Source organism: Augochlora pura, chromosome 10, assembly GCF_028453695.1.
Source record: "Augochlora pura isolate Apur16 chromosome 10, APUR_v2.2.1, whole genome shotgun sequence".
NCBI lineage: Eukaryota > Metazoa > Arthropoda > Insecta > Hymenoptera > Halictidae > Augochlora > Augochlora pura.
Window position 1 is genome coordinate 25,434,664 of NC_135781.1, and position 14,258 is coordinate 25,448,921.

At 39.0% G+C, this 14,258-nt stretch overlaps 4 protein-coding genes across 5 annotated transcripts; all 4 read right to left on the reverse strand.

Moving 5' to 3' along the window:
• Positions 1-1,619: 1,619 nt before the first annotated feature.
• LOC144476461 (uncharacterized) lies at positions 1,620-4,071 on the reverse strand. Of its 2 annotated transcripts, none has more exons than XM_078193431.1 (4): positions 2,937-4,071; positions 2,487-2,555; positions 2,343-2,432; positions 1,620-2,265 (listed from the first exon to the last, which is right to left on the reverse strand). In XM_078193431.1, exons 1-4 carry the CDS (start codon positions 3,909-3,911, stop codon positions 2,170-2,172), a joined length of 1,230 nt encoding a protein of 409 aa, XP_078049557.1. In that variant the 5' UTR covers positions 3,912-4,071; the 3' UTR covers positions 1,620-2,169. The 2 variants fall into 2 exon arrangements, with proteins under 2 accessions (XP_078049557.1, XP_078049558.1); XM_078193432.1 differs by having other exon boundaries at positions 2,483-2,555.
• Positions 4,072-4,826: 755 nt separating this feature from the next.
• LOC144476462 (uncharacterized) lies at positions 4,827-6,581 on the reverse strand. The gene is made up of 4 exons (XM_078193433.1): positions 5,370-6,581; positions 5,177-5,245; positions 5,032-5,121; positions 4,827-4,930 (listed from the first exon to the last, which is right to left on the reverse strand). The coding sequence occupies exons 1-4, from the start codon at positions 6,330-6,332 to the stop codon at positions 4,832-4,834; spliced, it is 1,221 nt and encodes a 406-aa protein (XP_078049559.1). The 5' UTR covers positions 6,333-6,581; the 3' UTR covers positions 4,827-4,831.
• A 237-nt stretch (positions 6,582-6,818) lies between these two features.
• LOC144475485 (putative gustatory receptor 28b) lies at positions 6,819-8,768 on the reverse strand. The gene is made up of 4 exons (XM_078191443.1): positions 7,476-8,768; positions 7,155-7,223; positions 7,010-7,099; positions 6,819-6,917 (listed from the first exon to the last, which is right to left on the reverse strand). Exons 1-4 carry the CDS (start codon positions 8,436-8,438, stop codon positions 6,819-6,821), a joined length of 1,221 nt encoding a protein of 406 aa, XP_078047569.1. The 5' UTR covers positions 8,439-8,768.
• Positions 8,769-8,964: 196 nt separating this feature from the next.
• On the reverse strand, positions 8,965-14,158 carry Jasper (JIL-1 anchoring and stabilizing protein). Its single transcript, XM_078192861.1, has 12 exons — positions 13,932-14,158; positions 13,446-13,516; positions 13,003-13,157; positions 12,765-12,913; positions 12,287-12,488; positions 12,039-12,131; positions 11,621-11,969; positions 11,384-11,558; positions 11,261-11,314; positions 11,113-11,178; positions 10,907-11,039; positions 8,965-10,830 (listed from the first exon to the last, which is right to left on the reverse strand). Exons 1-12 carry the CDS (start codon positions 14,010-14,012, stop codon positions 10,688-10,690), a joined length of 1,671 nt encoding a protein of 556 aa, XP_078048987.1. The 5' UTR covers positions 14,013-14,158; the 3' UTR covers positions 8,965-10,687.
• Between the last annotated feature and the right edge of the window lie 100 nt (positions 14,159-14,258).

Consider the following 14,258-nt stretch of genomic DNA (forward strand, 5'->3'; position numbering starts at 1 on the left):
CTTCTATTTCTTCTCTATCTTTCTTTTAAACTTAATCTTGCTTTCTTAGACTCAATATTGGGTCGTTCGGAAAGTTACTTCGGAAAGTTAAGAGCAAAAGAAAATTCTTTCTGTCATTTCTATCTACCTTTGAAATCTTTCTATTTGTTATTGACAATATACTGAATCAAATGTTTTTCGAATACCCCTACAAAATAAGATTGTGGCTATAGATAAAGATATCGTCACTTTTTGACTTCCCGATAAGAAGAACATAGCGAGGGTTGAGAGATCTTTATGAGGTTCATTGAAGAGTTTCACTGTGATCCAAGTAAGATAATCAATATTTCAGAATATCTTACTATAAATGAATCTGTCAAGCTTGATTCAATCGAATCCTTGCGAACGATCATTTTCTTGGGCGATTCCATCGTGACCCCCGGTCGAACGAGATTATTACCGTAACTGCAGTCTTTCAGATAGCGATGGAAACAGGAAACAGAAGCAGAAGTATTTCCACAGTCCCGTCTCCGACGATTTTTACTCGACGTCCATCGCGATCGGGGACAACCAGGATCCACAGAGAGAATCCAAAAACGATATTTTTCAGATGCCACGTTACCGTGTTGTTGCGCACTACCGAGGCTTTCTCCCGACTCGTTCGAAAGCTGCGCGAAAAGTATTTTCTAAGAACGTGTTAGAGCAATGTAGCAGCATCAGTGAGAATACGTGGAAGACGTTGTTTTAGCGAGCCGCTTCCGGTGTGCGTCGATATACGCATGCGAATAGCAAAAGTAAGGGACACGGTCGCTCGTGTCTATGTTACGTATATTTTGTATATAGTCCGTGGCGAGCAGGATGATCGCGAATAGTCACTGAGCAGATAGGTTCGTCAGTATTATAACGAAACGTAATGAAGAGAATATTAGCTTTATCGTGGGACTGCGGATGTTTGCGCAAACATTTGTTTCTATGTCGCGACGGAGAATTCGTTTCGGAACGACTCGTTTACGTTCGTTTTCATTGGATAACGACGCCATTTGGATACCCTAAACCGTAGAAAATCCGCAGTCCACTCGTGATTAGCCGAAAACGTAGTCGAATATTGCGATGTTTCGATGAAGAGCATTTATATTTTCCATTTACACCGTTCCAGAGAAATCGCTTCAATGGTTGTTTTCTACGAAAAATAAGATACGAGAGTTTGCGCGGTTGTCGAATGCTGTTTATCGGGCCCGGCCTTATCGGTCTGTCACCGATCACCAACGAATTTTAATGAGAGAGTATTAAAATCTTTTTATATGATTGTAGGATTTTTGCGTAATGGCTTTATCGCTCGCTACCCCTAAACTCTCAACAACCTTAAAGATCGTTCAATTCTATTGGCAAAGGTTGAAATCAAAAACTGCAAATATGTCCGATCTCTCGGAATTAGCATTACTTTTTCGAGGATTAGAAACTTTGCACAAATCCAAGATACGGTGTCGAGATCGCATAAGGCAGGCCTGAATGTATTCGCGAAACGGGATACCGTCGAGAATACGTCGACGATGAGATTGTCACTGAAGAAAAGGAGTGCTTGATCGTATAGTATTGATGTAGCGTATTTGATGCATGTGTTTAGTATAACTATGGCGACAAAGAGGCTGATTACGTTTGCATCGGGTATCGTTCGAATGTACGCAAACCAGCCTGTGCGCAACGGACAATGCACCTCGATGAATCGTGGGCCCGTACGATCATTTCTACGAGAAGCAATCGAGCTCTGCGCGCTTACCTTCGTGATTACTTACGAGACTACGTGTGCGTGTACATACGAACGAAGTAAGAGGCAGACTGCAAGCGAAAATGGTATTTAATCAGTCGCACTCGTGTAAATCGCTGCCGTGCATGCAATCGATGTACATTAGTCCTATTTAACGACATTATTGATAAATTCAAATTCGAAGAAAACGCTGATCCTTCGTTGTCCATTGATTACTCCGTCATGATCCCCGCTTCGCATCCCTCTCGAGTGCAACCGCATCTGTGCACTGGCATTTCAGCTTGTGAATCATCATGCCCATCTATTTTGCAAGAGTTCCAATAAAGTTTCGCTTCATCCTCGAATCTCAAATACCAGGTGGCAAGAGAATTTCGTTCAAATTTCCTTCCTTCGAATTGAGCACAAGAATGGAGACATGTTAATGATCACGGTAGCGTGCAGTTGCAATGGCAAACGTGCTCTGAATTGCCTGCTTGGAATTGTAGAAGGATCACCAGGTATGTTACCATCGTACTGATCACCTGAAGACGACAAACAAATACGAACAAGCCGATGAATACAAGATCGACCGATCGATTGATCGACCAGGTTTGCTCACCCCTTGGAACAGAGTGTTGTCCAGATTAAAGTATCCGCAGGCGGTAAACTTGATTTTTCGATTCAGCAGCTGCAGTGAGAACTGCTTCAGCTATAACAAACGCGTTTGTGTACCAGGAGGCGAAGACCGTGTGCGCGTACTTACCTCGGACTTCGTCTCCTGATCGAATACATTCTTCAGGAACGAGTGCACGACGATCGCTGTCCTCTCGATCTGCAAAAATACGGTATGCTGAAGTTACCGTTAGCAAGTGTCTTTTGAAGAAAACGAGTACAAAATTAATGTATGATACAAAGGAGACAGTTGAAAATCTGAAATTTATTTTGCAATGGACAGATTTATAAATTATGCATTCACGTTCAGAAAGAATTTATAGAGGACTATAAAGTTATTATTGCGGGTCTTATGCGTTCCATGCATAGACATGCATGAGATAGAATTGGCTGAAGCAAAAAGAACCATAAAAATCCAAAAATACTGTGCTATTCTCAGCTTGTTAAAAATACTAAAACTAAAAGCACAAAGAGAAACTGAAGATGTCACGAGGTTTCCCTTCCAAACGCGGTGGTAGCAGTTTGTTCCTGTGACTCTTACCTCGTTCAGAACATCGGTGATCTTGGCAGCGAGCAGACCGAAAGGATATATTAGAAAAGCGATCAAGAAGACGGTGTCAATGAACGGTATGATGTCCAAACCCCGATTATAAAGGACAATTGGCTGGAAAAGGTAGTAAGTGTTGAACAGCAGCGAGTAAAAGGTGAACATGACGACGAACAGGGAAGGTAACGAGTAGAACTGCGAGATCGTGCTGCAGGTGTCACAAAAGTTGTCGTGCATGTTCCTCAAGCGTCGAATGCCCTGGATAATGGTATACTTCGGTAAGATCCGTCGGCGGTGAATCCCGGATTTCAAGAAATCGTCAGTCTGATCACTGCCCAAGCTTTGAATAGCGCGATTGACACGATTGAAATTAACGGTCATCAGGCTGATCACCAAATAATATTGATAGAAGACACAAGCGGCAAAGAACCCAGGCATGATGTTGACGGCCCAAACAAGAGGACCATTGTGGTAAGCAATGTACTCCATCATCAAGACGCTGATGAACATGGTGGTCATAATCACGTAAATGATCAAAAAGTTCCAGAAAGGGTGTTTGATGCTGACGAACACCTTCAAGGAACGAGACTCCTCCTCGGTCTCCATCAGGAAGTTCCAGATCCTCTCAAGCTTGGACCACCAGAAGGCGTAACAAATCAGGATCGTACACATCATCATAATGGCGAACGTCGCCTGAACCATCTCTATAGTCGCCGAAATCGGGGTTCTGCCATCATAATCGGTGTTGTAGAGATTCGGCAGAGTGATATAGCTTGACCCAGCGATAGCGGAACTTAGGAACACGTTGTAGAAGATTCCGAATTTAGTTCTAGCGAAGAATATTGTTCGTTTGTTCTTCTGGTTGCCGCTGCGTAGAGAGACCGTCGACAAACCCATCACCTTGAATATCACGTGAAACGTTAGTATCATCCAGTAAGTCCATCGGGACAAGTATGTCACGTCTAACATTCTTGCAAGAGCAAATTGACACTAGAAACATTGGTGATCCTTCCCGTCTCGATTTTCTCCAACCGGTCTTAAAATTAATTTAACTCTCAATTGCAATTAGAAATTAAATCTAATTGCTATGTCGAAATTGTTTGTTACTCGCATATATTCCCGACAAGTATCTTTGTTCCTTCCAGGTACAATATCGAGTACTTTCTTGTACAATTTCATTGATCCACTAAATATATTTATTCTTCTTTTATTCTGAATGAAGCTTCTCGATTAGAATTAATCTCAGCTTCACATTGCTCGATTCAAGCTTCTCTAAGCATCAACTACGAATACAAGTTAATCGTTCATGCCGGCATAGTATCAGAACTGACAGTATTAAATATTAAATGATAGATCGTACACTTTATAATGCATGTAATAAAAACTGCTGCATTGCTAATGTCAGTGTGTAATTTTGTCCAGCCGCGACGTTATCGTGCATTTCAATAGCGAAGCATCGGTTAACAGCAGGAATGCAGGCGGAAAAATATGTGCTGGAACTAATAACAGATCAGGGAGATTCTTGTTCGTATAATAACGCAGAGTGGTTGGAAAATATGGCAATTAACTTTAACCTTAAAGGAGGGTCAAAAAGCGATCGTGGAATATTAAACGTATATTTTTGTTTTAACGTTATCTTCTTGTACATTTTTTTATATTTTATTTTTGCCGGCACCCAAATTTATTCTTTAACAGTGTTGTATAAATAAATATGCCTCGAACAGAAAAAATAATATTCATAGTACTTCTACTACCTCAAGCATCTTAGCGTTAAATAATGTATTATTTCCTTCTTAGAACAAATGAACAAGGAACAGAAATAATAGCAGAACTTGTAAGAATCTGATTCTCCTCTTTTTCATGCAAAAAAAAGAATTCGCATATAACGATTAGGTCATCGTGCAATTGCACTCGCAAATAAGCGAAGATTTGTTTGCCACTTGAAACTGGATAAGGATCACCAGATATGTTATCACTGAGCTGACCACCTGAAAATGGAAGGCGAGAATGTTTGTGAACAGTCCGCGATCTAAGGCGATCGAGTGCGAGAAAGCGGAAGAGCAGAGATCGATCGACCGCGTTTGCTCACCGATTGGAACAACGAGTTGTCCAGGTTAAAGTAATCGCTAGCGGTGAACTTAATTTGTCGATGGAGCAACTGGAGCGAGAATTGCTTGAGCTGGAAGAAACAAGACTCTTTTACTGGACAACTGAGACCGTGTGTACGATTTTACCTCTGCCTTTGTTTCTCCATCTATCGCGTTGTTCAACAACGAGTACACGATGATCCCGGTCCGTTCGATCTGCAAAGGAAAGCTCTTCTGAACACATGGCAGACTCTGGGGTATAGTTGAGGGATTGGCACAATTACAAAATTATTTTATTAACAGCTAAATGAAATTATTTTCGTCATGAAAAGCCCTCTACCTCGTCCAAAATGTTTGTGACTTTGCCGGTTAGTATACCAAGAGGGTACGCGAGATAAACGATGAAGACGACACCATTGATGAAGGAGAACAGTTCAAAGTGCGTGTTGTCATCGAACAGTAACAGCAGAAGGTAGTACAAGTTGAACACCAGCGAAAAGAAGACAAAAGGGACGACGAGCAGAGTCGGGAACGAATAAAACTGCGAGATCTCTTCGGATACCTCGCACAGGTTGTCGTAGATGTTCCTCAGATACCGAAGAGACTGACGCATTGAACAGTTGATGGAAGCCCGCCGACATCGGTTCAAAGACTTCGAGTCGGTGCTGGTGTTTCCACATAAGCTCTGGAGGGCTTCGTTAGCTCTGATAAAGTTTAAAGCCATCAGGCTGATCACCGAGAAGTATTGAAACAAGATATTAGCCACAAAGGCCGTGGGCAAGACACTCGCGATCCATCCAAGGGGACCGTCGTGAAAGGCCAACTCCTCGGTGACCACGACACCGAAACACATGATCGTCTGACCGATGTAAATTATCAACAGGACCCAGAAGGTTCGATAGATGCTGATCGGTTCTCGGCAAAAGCGAAACTGTACTTCGATCTGCATCAGTTTATTGCAGATTCTCTTCAGACTGGACCATTTGTAAATGTAGCATAACAAGATCGTAATAATTATCAAGATTCCATATGCCGATTGGACCATCTCTATAGTGTATGTTAAAGTGGATTCATAGAAGTATGTCTCATAGTATAACTGTCGTAGAGTAATGAAGCTCGACGCTACGAGCAAGATGCTGAGAAACGCGTTGTAAAATATCCCGAATTTGCTTCGTCCGAAGGATATTGTACATTTGGTGTTCAAGTCATTATAGTGCAAGGATATAGGCAACAGACCCATTATTTTAAAAATGACGTGGAACCATAGTACTGCTCGGTAAGTCCACCGAGGCGGATACGCCATGTTTTCACTTCCTTGTTACAGCAAACGACCGTCACCGATAACATCCGTGTTAGTTTCTTCACGATCTTCTTCGAATCAGTTTTGCAATTAGTTTCTTCCTGCACTGCTTGATCTATGCTCCTTTAAGCATCAGCTACGAATAGAAAAAGTTAAACGCCGTTCACGTTTGTGTAGTGTGACGAGCTGGCGGTATTAAATATTGAACGATACATTGTACACTTTATAATACACGTTATGAAAATTGCTGCACTGTCGATGCCAGTGGGTAATTTTGTCCACTCGCGACGCTATCGTGGATTTCAATGGCAGACCATCGGCTAAGCACAGAAATGCAAACGCAACAAAATGTGCTGAAACAAATAACTGATCCAGAAGATTATAGTTCGTCGAAGGACGCAGGGTCGTTGAAAAATATGGCAATTTACTTTAACCGATAATCTTAAATTTCCTTTATTTCATAGCACAAATGAAGAAGGGGCAGAATAGTCAGGCTATCGTACAGTTGCACTTGCAATCATGCGAGGATTTGCTTCCCATTTGGAACTGGATTAGGATTACCAGATACGTTACCACCGCACTGATTATCTAAAAACGGAAGGCAAGAATATTGAGGAACGCGATTTAAAGTGATCGAGAGCGAGGAAGCGGGAGGACAGAGATCGATCGTGTTTGCTCACCGATTGGAACAACGAGTTGTTCAAGTTAAAGTAATCGCTAGCGGAAAACTTAATTTGTCGATGAAGCAACTGGAGCGAGAATTGCTTGAGCTGAAAGAAACAAGACTCTTTTACTGAGCAACTAACAGTGTCTATATAGTTTTACCTCTGCCTTTGTCTCCTGATCAATCGCGTTTTTCAACATTGATTGCACAATGGCCCCGGTTCGTTCGATCTGCAATAGGAAGCTCGATACATGTCCCTTGAAAATATCGTTAATTCGACGAATAATCGAATAAATCAGTGCGTACAAAATTCAAATTTCACAATCAAATATTGCAGTGCAGTAGAAAACTTTTCTGAGGTCATGAGAGACCTTAACGTACCATTTTGGGGTTGACACAATTTTAAAACTATGTTAGTTAAAACTAAACGAAATTATCTTTGCCAGCAAATAAAAAATTGGGCGCGAAAATTGGACCGTTACCTCTTGCAAAATGATGGTGATCTTGGCGGTCAGTAAACCACAGTTGTATACGAGGTAAACAATTAAGGTGACGGTGTTTACGAAGTTGAAGAGTTCAAAGTCTATGTCATCGTCGAGCAGTGGCTGTAGCAGATAGTACCAGTTGTACAACAGCGAATAAAAGATAAAGGGAACGATGATCAGGGTCGGGAAGGAATAAAATTGCGAGATCTCATCAGTAACCGCGCACAGGTCGTCGTAGATGTTCCTCAGGTACCGAAGTGACTGGAGCATAGAACACTCGTCGAAGACCCAGCGACATCGGTTCAAAGACTTCGAGTCAGTGATGGAGCTTCTGCAAACACTTTCGAAAGCCTCATTAGCTCTAGTGAAGTTTACGGTCATTAGGCTGATCACTGATAAGTATTGAAATAAGACATTGGCCGCAAAGGCAATGGGTAAAAAGTCCAGAGCCCATCCGAGGGGACCATTGTGAAATGCGAGCTCTTCGGTGACCACGGCACTGATGCATATTATCGTCTGAATAATGTAAATTATCAACAGGTTTAGGAAGGTGGAATAGATGCTGATCGGTTCCTGGGAGTAGCGAAATTGTTCTTCGGCATACACCAAGTAATTGTAGATTCTCTTCTGCATAGAGCATTTGAAAACGTAGCACAGTAATATCGAAGTAACCATCGAGACTCCATACACTGCTTGAACCATCTCTATGGTGAATGTTACAGAGGATCTGTTGACATATATCCAATTGTACAACCGCGGAAATGTGATAAAGCTCAACGCCACGAGCATAATGCTGAGGAATACGTTGTAGAAAATCCCGATTTTGCTTCGTTCGAAGAATATTGTACGTTTGGTCTTCGGATCACTATCGTAGAAGGATATGGGCGACAAACCCATAATTTTGAAAATGATGTGGAGCCATAGTACTACTTGGCAAGTCCATCGAGGCGGGTACGCCATATCGAACTTCCTCGATAGACCAACTGAATGCCACCGATTATGTCCGTGTTACTATCTTTTTGTTGGACCAGTTTTGCAATCAGTTTGTTTTCAAGATTTAATAGGCGTGATTTCGTGATTTGAATTGTTTGTTTTACACTGCTCGATCTAGGCTCTCAATAACATCACCTACGAATAGAATAAATAAACGTCGTTCCCTCTGCTATAGTTCTTCGGTATCTACAAAATGAAATATTAAATGGAATGTCGTAGAATTACTTCGCACGCAACGAAACCTGCTGCATTATTAATGTTGATCTGTAATTACATACATTCCATCCGCAACGCCATTGTAGATTTTTAAAAAGTTAACTAAATACAATCATCGCTACCTCGGTGAATCGTAGATAAGGAACGACGGATTTATTTATACTTTTTCAGTTAAACGTTCACGAAAACTCCTCTCAATGCAATTTAAAAAAAAATTGCAAGATAATGCACTAATCGTAAGTGGATGTTTGACGAATAGAAATAATTTACAGGAAAATGCGTGCAGAAACTGTAGAAGTCTGTTGTCAATTTTTTATTCAAAATATTATATACTTTTTTGACATTTGAAATAAACATTTAGCTTTTAATAATCAAGATATGAATTACTTAACATACAACATATTTATCCGTGTACTTATGGACAAATATTTAATACAGTGGATCTAGAACCTATTTATGCACCCAATTCTTCCTCAATCACTCTGTGTAAGCCAGAAAATACATTGATGAAATTGGGACTTTTAAAATATCTCGATCGTATCGATGCGTTTTTCTTTCGCATCGTACTTTCTTAGAAAAAAAGGTCTGGATGTAAAAATATTTTTTCAATCAACAGTAGATCTTATGGTAATTATTTTAAATGATAAACGACTAAAATTATAAAGAGAAAGAACTCTGAACAGAAGATATTTGCTTGGTGCTTTTGTTTTCAATGCACTTCAAAGGCATCTGCTCAAATCATCGTGAAAATAAGCAAAATGTGCAACAACATAAGTCAATAAGAATGTGTGGTTTCGTCATTTGACAGAAACAAATACACCAAGTGATTTTATTAACAGTATTATCTTTACAGTGTGTCTCGTTCTCCTAGGTCCTTGTGAAAAGTACATTTCCGTTAGTATTAAAGTGACGCGTAATAGGAATCGTTCCAAAGGGAAAAAACAATCAACAATATCAACAGACTATCGTGTTTTAAGGACAGAAAAAATTTGGATTTAAATTCACGCCGTATTAGATACATTCTTCCAACAATAAGCTTTGTTAGTTTAAAGATGTGTCCATTCTGCCAATAGAATGGTACTTACCCATATTAATTTAAACACTACTATTGCTATAAAAAGTGTTGTACGATACCCTGCAGCTGCGTTTCAATAAAACCTACTATTCGGACTTTGTACCATCCGAACATAGTAGCAAACACGTTCGAAAAATACTTAACCAATATATAACAATTTTTCTTCACGTCTCTGGAACGTAGGCTATTTATTAACGCTTCACTTTATGCCTTGAAAGTGCGATGAAAACGTTTATAACCCAACGAACAAAACAAACTAAAACGCACGACAATTCTAAGCTTCGCAATCCATGAATTTATGTTGATATTTGTGCCGCGGCCTCGCACCACGAATCGTTGAATATAGAGTGTTATCGTGAATTTCAATTTTGTGTTCGATATTATGTACATTGTTGTCTGTTATAATTAAGTAAATAAGCTTCGCAAGACATTCGACAACGGAGATAACTATATTGTCATTGTAAATACATTTCCCCATTCGTTTTTTGTTGTTTTTCGTTTTGTTATCACGAATTATTCGAACGGAATTGCAATCGTAAAGAAACCGTGTGTTTATTTAATAGTAGAAATGAATGATGATACCTATCCTCTATTATATACTACGTGCATTACGATTAACCAATGTTCGTAACATTATTGAAAGAGTTAAAAGCTGTTCATTAGTGTCACGGCTTCATAGTTACAGATATTGTAAGGAGGTTGTGTTTACGATTACGACGAGAAAATTTCCTAGAAGATATCCGTTGAATAAAATATAGTGTCAAAATTCTTCCAAAGGTGATATTCACGTGTTAAAAACCGAACTCATATCTCTTTTGCATTTTGTTTTTCAGCTTTAAGACACTCGTGTCGTTATAGTACTACATTAGTACAAAATGATAATAAGCATGATTCCTTCACATCATCGGATACAAAAGATCACTTATTACTTGGCCTCTGATTCTTTCGGAGTTTCGCTCCTGGTAGGCACTTCTGATTTTGGTTCGACGGCCACGTCTGTATCTGGTTGACTTCCACTTTCATCCGCGGGTGAGTCCTCTGATATAGCTGCATCTGCAAGTTTAGTTTCTACAACAGCAGAGTCGGGTACGTTCATATGATTTGACTTCGTGCAACCTTATTAAACGCGGAACAACGTATTCACCTTGACAAGCAGGATCAGACATTAAAGAGAATACTTTTTCCTCGGGCATATCCTTCGTCAACTCCTTGAAATGGACCACCTGGTCTGAGAAAGATTGCCAAAACGACTGACCTTCGGGTATGGTAAACATAGCCTGCGGGTTATCGACGGAAACAAAAAATATACAATTACTCACTGTGTGCAAATAGTCACCTTAAAAAAATTACCTTAAATTTGTTGTATATGTGTTCAGCCTTTTGTCTAATTTGCTCTGCTTTTTGTTTGAAAGTAGCCTGTAAACCAAAGGTCAAATAAAATAATTGATAAGAATTCAATTAAAACTCCATTCGCATACTGGGTTGTAAGCGTCCTTACCTCTTCTTCTTCACTCATTTTCCAATCGGTCAAGTTGCCAATGTATCGCCGCAACTAAAAGAGATTCACAGTATAATGAAAACATTTACGAAATTCGATTGAAACAATGGAATATTTTCATACCCTTTTAACTGTTTCCACGATGTGTGGATGTTTCTTTAGCATTAGGGGGTCGATTGGCAGTGACAACATATCATCCATTGCCTGAAGGCATTTGTCTGGATTTGCTCGATCTAATCCCAGATTCGACTTGATTTGTGCATCCAATTGTAACAGTTGCGCTTCTATGCGCAACCATCTAAAATAAACATTGATAGTTATCGAATTGAAATTTTAACCCGTCAGTCTATTTCTTGCTACCTTAGCTTGTTTGTTTTTCGGTGGAGTGCTCCGTCCTTTGCTAACAACCGCTTCTCTTCTTCAGGAACATGTACGTTGAAATCCAGACAATCTTTAACCTGTTCGGGCAAAATTTCACCGCTCTCCAATTGTGCTTTCAATTTCATAGCATTCCTAGCGGTCGACCATTCCCACTGCGAACGAGCTTTCTCACTTTCGAAAGACTTTGGCTTGTCCATGTCTAACTTAATGCCTACATATTCGCCAGCAAACGGTAGTGCCAACAGAAACCGACCTGGTGTGTCTGAGGATGTGGTACCGGATACTACAGTGCCTTGTAATATTGGTGCTTCACCTGCGTTATTCTTTTCTGTGAAGTACACCAGATTTAAATTTTTATACCTCAATTTAAATTACATATTTACTTCTAGGTGCTTACTTTCTAAAGTAGCCCTTTTCTTAAGCAGCACAGCTGATGTTTGTTGATCACTAGAATCTTCAATTTTGACTTTAGCACGGCCTCTGCCATGTTCTAAAGCACAAAATATACTAATTGGCTAAAGCTCTAATAAATCAAACTCAGATACTATTTAGAAACGAATACTTCATTGATTTAAGATCATTAAAATTGATAAAGGATGCAGTTTTGTAAGTAATTATTATTTTAAAATTGATGTAAGCTTATACCGCTCTTTTCTGGAGTGTCCGTTTCTTCTGAACTTGAGAAGTCAGCAAATCTTTTAGGTTTTATCTTCCTGCCACTACGGCTCACAACTTCTTTAGGTGATTCTTCCCCTTGTGAATCTAAGGCAGAATCCTGCCTTGAGTCACTTGTCGATGATGGCAATGATTTCGCTTTGCCGCGTCTCTTTTTTATCTCGGGTGTGTCCTAAATGGATAAATATGTTTTAGCCAGCTATGCCTGAGCATATAAAATAATTTCAGTATTAAAATTATCGCGGTGCTGTGAGGAATAATCGCACAAACAATTCAGGCTTCACAAATGTTTGTCGGCAGTTCCTACGTTTCTATTGGAGCGCTCGGTTCGATAACTTTTGTCTTAAAAAACTACTGACCGTGATGAGCTAAAACTCCTGATTAAATTTCTTATGTTGACATTCATATTTATATGTACTTAAAAAATATATAAATATAAGTATATTACAGGATTATTAGTAACACCAAGCATAGTTTTCCTCTTCATGGACTTCTTTTTTTCCTCCTCATCGATAACCAATGATCCTGATTCCATATCACTGTCCATTGCACTGACTGTTGGTAAATCCATCCCAGATTCACCTTCTTTTGATCCATCTTCATCAATAGTAAATTATTTATTTACATGGGAGTTGTAAATAAAGGTTCGCCTTGTATCGTAATGCACAAGCTAAAATCACACCTACCTTTAAGGTCAGAAAGTCCTGATTTGTTTCTGTCATTTTTAAGCTCTTGCTCTAATTGCAGCAAACCCTCATGAAAAAATTTTCTTCTTATCGGTTTAGCAAATTTTGCTTTGTTTTCAATGTATGTATATAATTCTTCCACTTTACACACAGCACTAAAATAAATTGTTTAAAATTTATAACATATTAATTCCTTTGCTATTTTCCATGCATTTACATTTCTTCTAGAAATAATTTGGTGCAAACACGCAATGAAATAATCAAATTTCATTAATAAGCTTCATTACAGTTGTTATGACTACAATCATTGTTAATATACATCAAGCAATTCGCATACAATAATTATAATAACTTTTGTTGCTAGTAATAAAAGATTAATGGCATTTAGGCAAATAAAATTTCCTTTTCAATCCTTATAAAGTACTAAAATAATAATTACTCACGTTTCTCCGGTGCCATAAAAGAAAACACTATACTTTGAGTTCTTTGAATTCGGATCAATAACTTTCTCAACCTGAAAAAAAATCGATTAACTGTATAATGGTGAACTTTTTTCTACTACGAGTTATGTAATATTATATTCATCGATTTTTATATTACAAATATAAATAAGACTAAATTCATCTAATTAATTCAATTATTTTATACAGTGATGTAGATATTTCTACAAGAGGCTAGCTGCCATGTATTGTAATATATGGTCCATTACTCGTATGATCAAATTTAAACGTTATTATTTACTTGGGGTAAACATAATCTCCGAATAAGTTAACACCGACATCATGCTGTATTGATACAGTGCTATTAATTAGAAATAATTTGTTAAGTACGTAGTTAACTCGAAATAGATGGGTCACAGTTCAGTGGTCGATTGTTACGGTTCCTGCATAAATTAGAAGCAAATTAATAATATCCAAGATTGCTCTTACTTTAGCTGGCCACGGTGGATAACCTCGAACTTTCGCAAACACCTTATCACCAGCAAAAAATTTCTTATGAAGCTTCACCATGTTGACCGTGAGCTTTCACAAGTGTAGAGTTAAGCGACGAGTGCTATCTCTTTGTCAATTACGCACAACGAACGATACGAACAGTTAAATTGTAAGAAACATCGAACAAAACATCGCGAAAGCCGCCATTTGCACGATATAACATCGAAAACACGCATAAGACGCTGCGCGCCAATTCATGATTCTCTAGTATGAACACTCACCAACTTAAATTGCATAGCTTTAGAAATTCTTGTGTATGTCTGA

Excerpts from the sequence above, each read along its gene's own strand:
- LOC144476461 (XM_078193431.1), bottom strand. The coding sequence starts at position 3,911 with ATGTTAGACGTGACATACTTGTCCCGATGGACTTACTGGATGATACTA. Across the intron at positions 2,433-2,486 it reads ATCAGGAGACGAAGTCCGAG|CTGAAGCAGTTCTCACTGCA; the intron begins GTAAGTACGCGC and ends CGTTTGTTATAG. Across the intron at positions 2,266-2,342 it reads ACAACACTCTGTTCCAAGGG|GTGATCAGTACGATGGTAAC; the intron begins GTGAGCAAACCT and ends TGTCGTCTTCAG.
- LOC144476462 (XM_078193433.1), bottom strand. The coding sequence starts at position 6,332 with ATGGCGTATCCGCCTCGGTGGACTTACCGAGCAGTACTATGGTTCCAC. Across the intron at positions 5,246-5,369 it reads TCACAAACATTTTGGACGAG|ATCGAACGGACCGGGATCAT; the intron begins GTAGAGGGCTTT and ends TTTCCTTTGCAG. Across the intron at positions 4,931-5,031 it reads ACAACTCGTTGTTCCAATCG|GTGGTCAGCTCAGTGATAAC; the intron begins GTGAGCAAACGC and ends TTCCATTTTCAG.
- LOC144475485 (XM_078191443.1), bottom strand. The coding sequence starts at position 8,438 with ATGGCGTACCCGCCTCGATGGACTTGCCAAGTAGTACTATGGCTCCAC. Across the intron at positions 7,224-7,475 it reads TCACCATCATTTTGCAAGAG|ATCGAACGAACCGGGGCCAT; the intron begins GTAACGGTCCAA and ends TTCCTATTGCAG. Across the intron at positions 6,918-7,009 it reads ACAACTCGTTGTTCCAATCG|ATAATCAGTGCGGTGGTAAC; the intron begins GTGAGCAAACAC and ends TTCCGTTTTTAG.
- Jasper (XM_078192861.1), bottom strand. The coding sequence starts at position 14,012 with ATGGTGAAGCTTCATAAGAAATTTTTTGCTGGTGATAAGGTGTTTGCG. Across the intron at positions 13,158-13,445 it reads TTTTATGGCACCGGAGAAAC|TGCTGTGTGTAAAGTGGAAG; the intron begins GTGAGTAATTAT and ends AATTTATTTTAG. Across the intron at positions 11,040-11,112 it reads ACATATACAACAAATTTAAG|GCTATGTTTACCATACCCGA; the intron begins GTAATTTTTTTA and ends GATAACCCGCAG.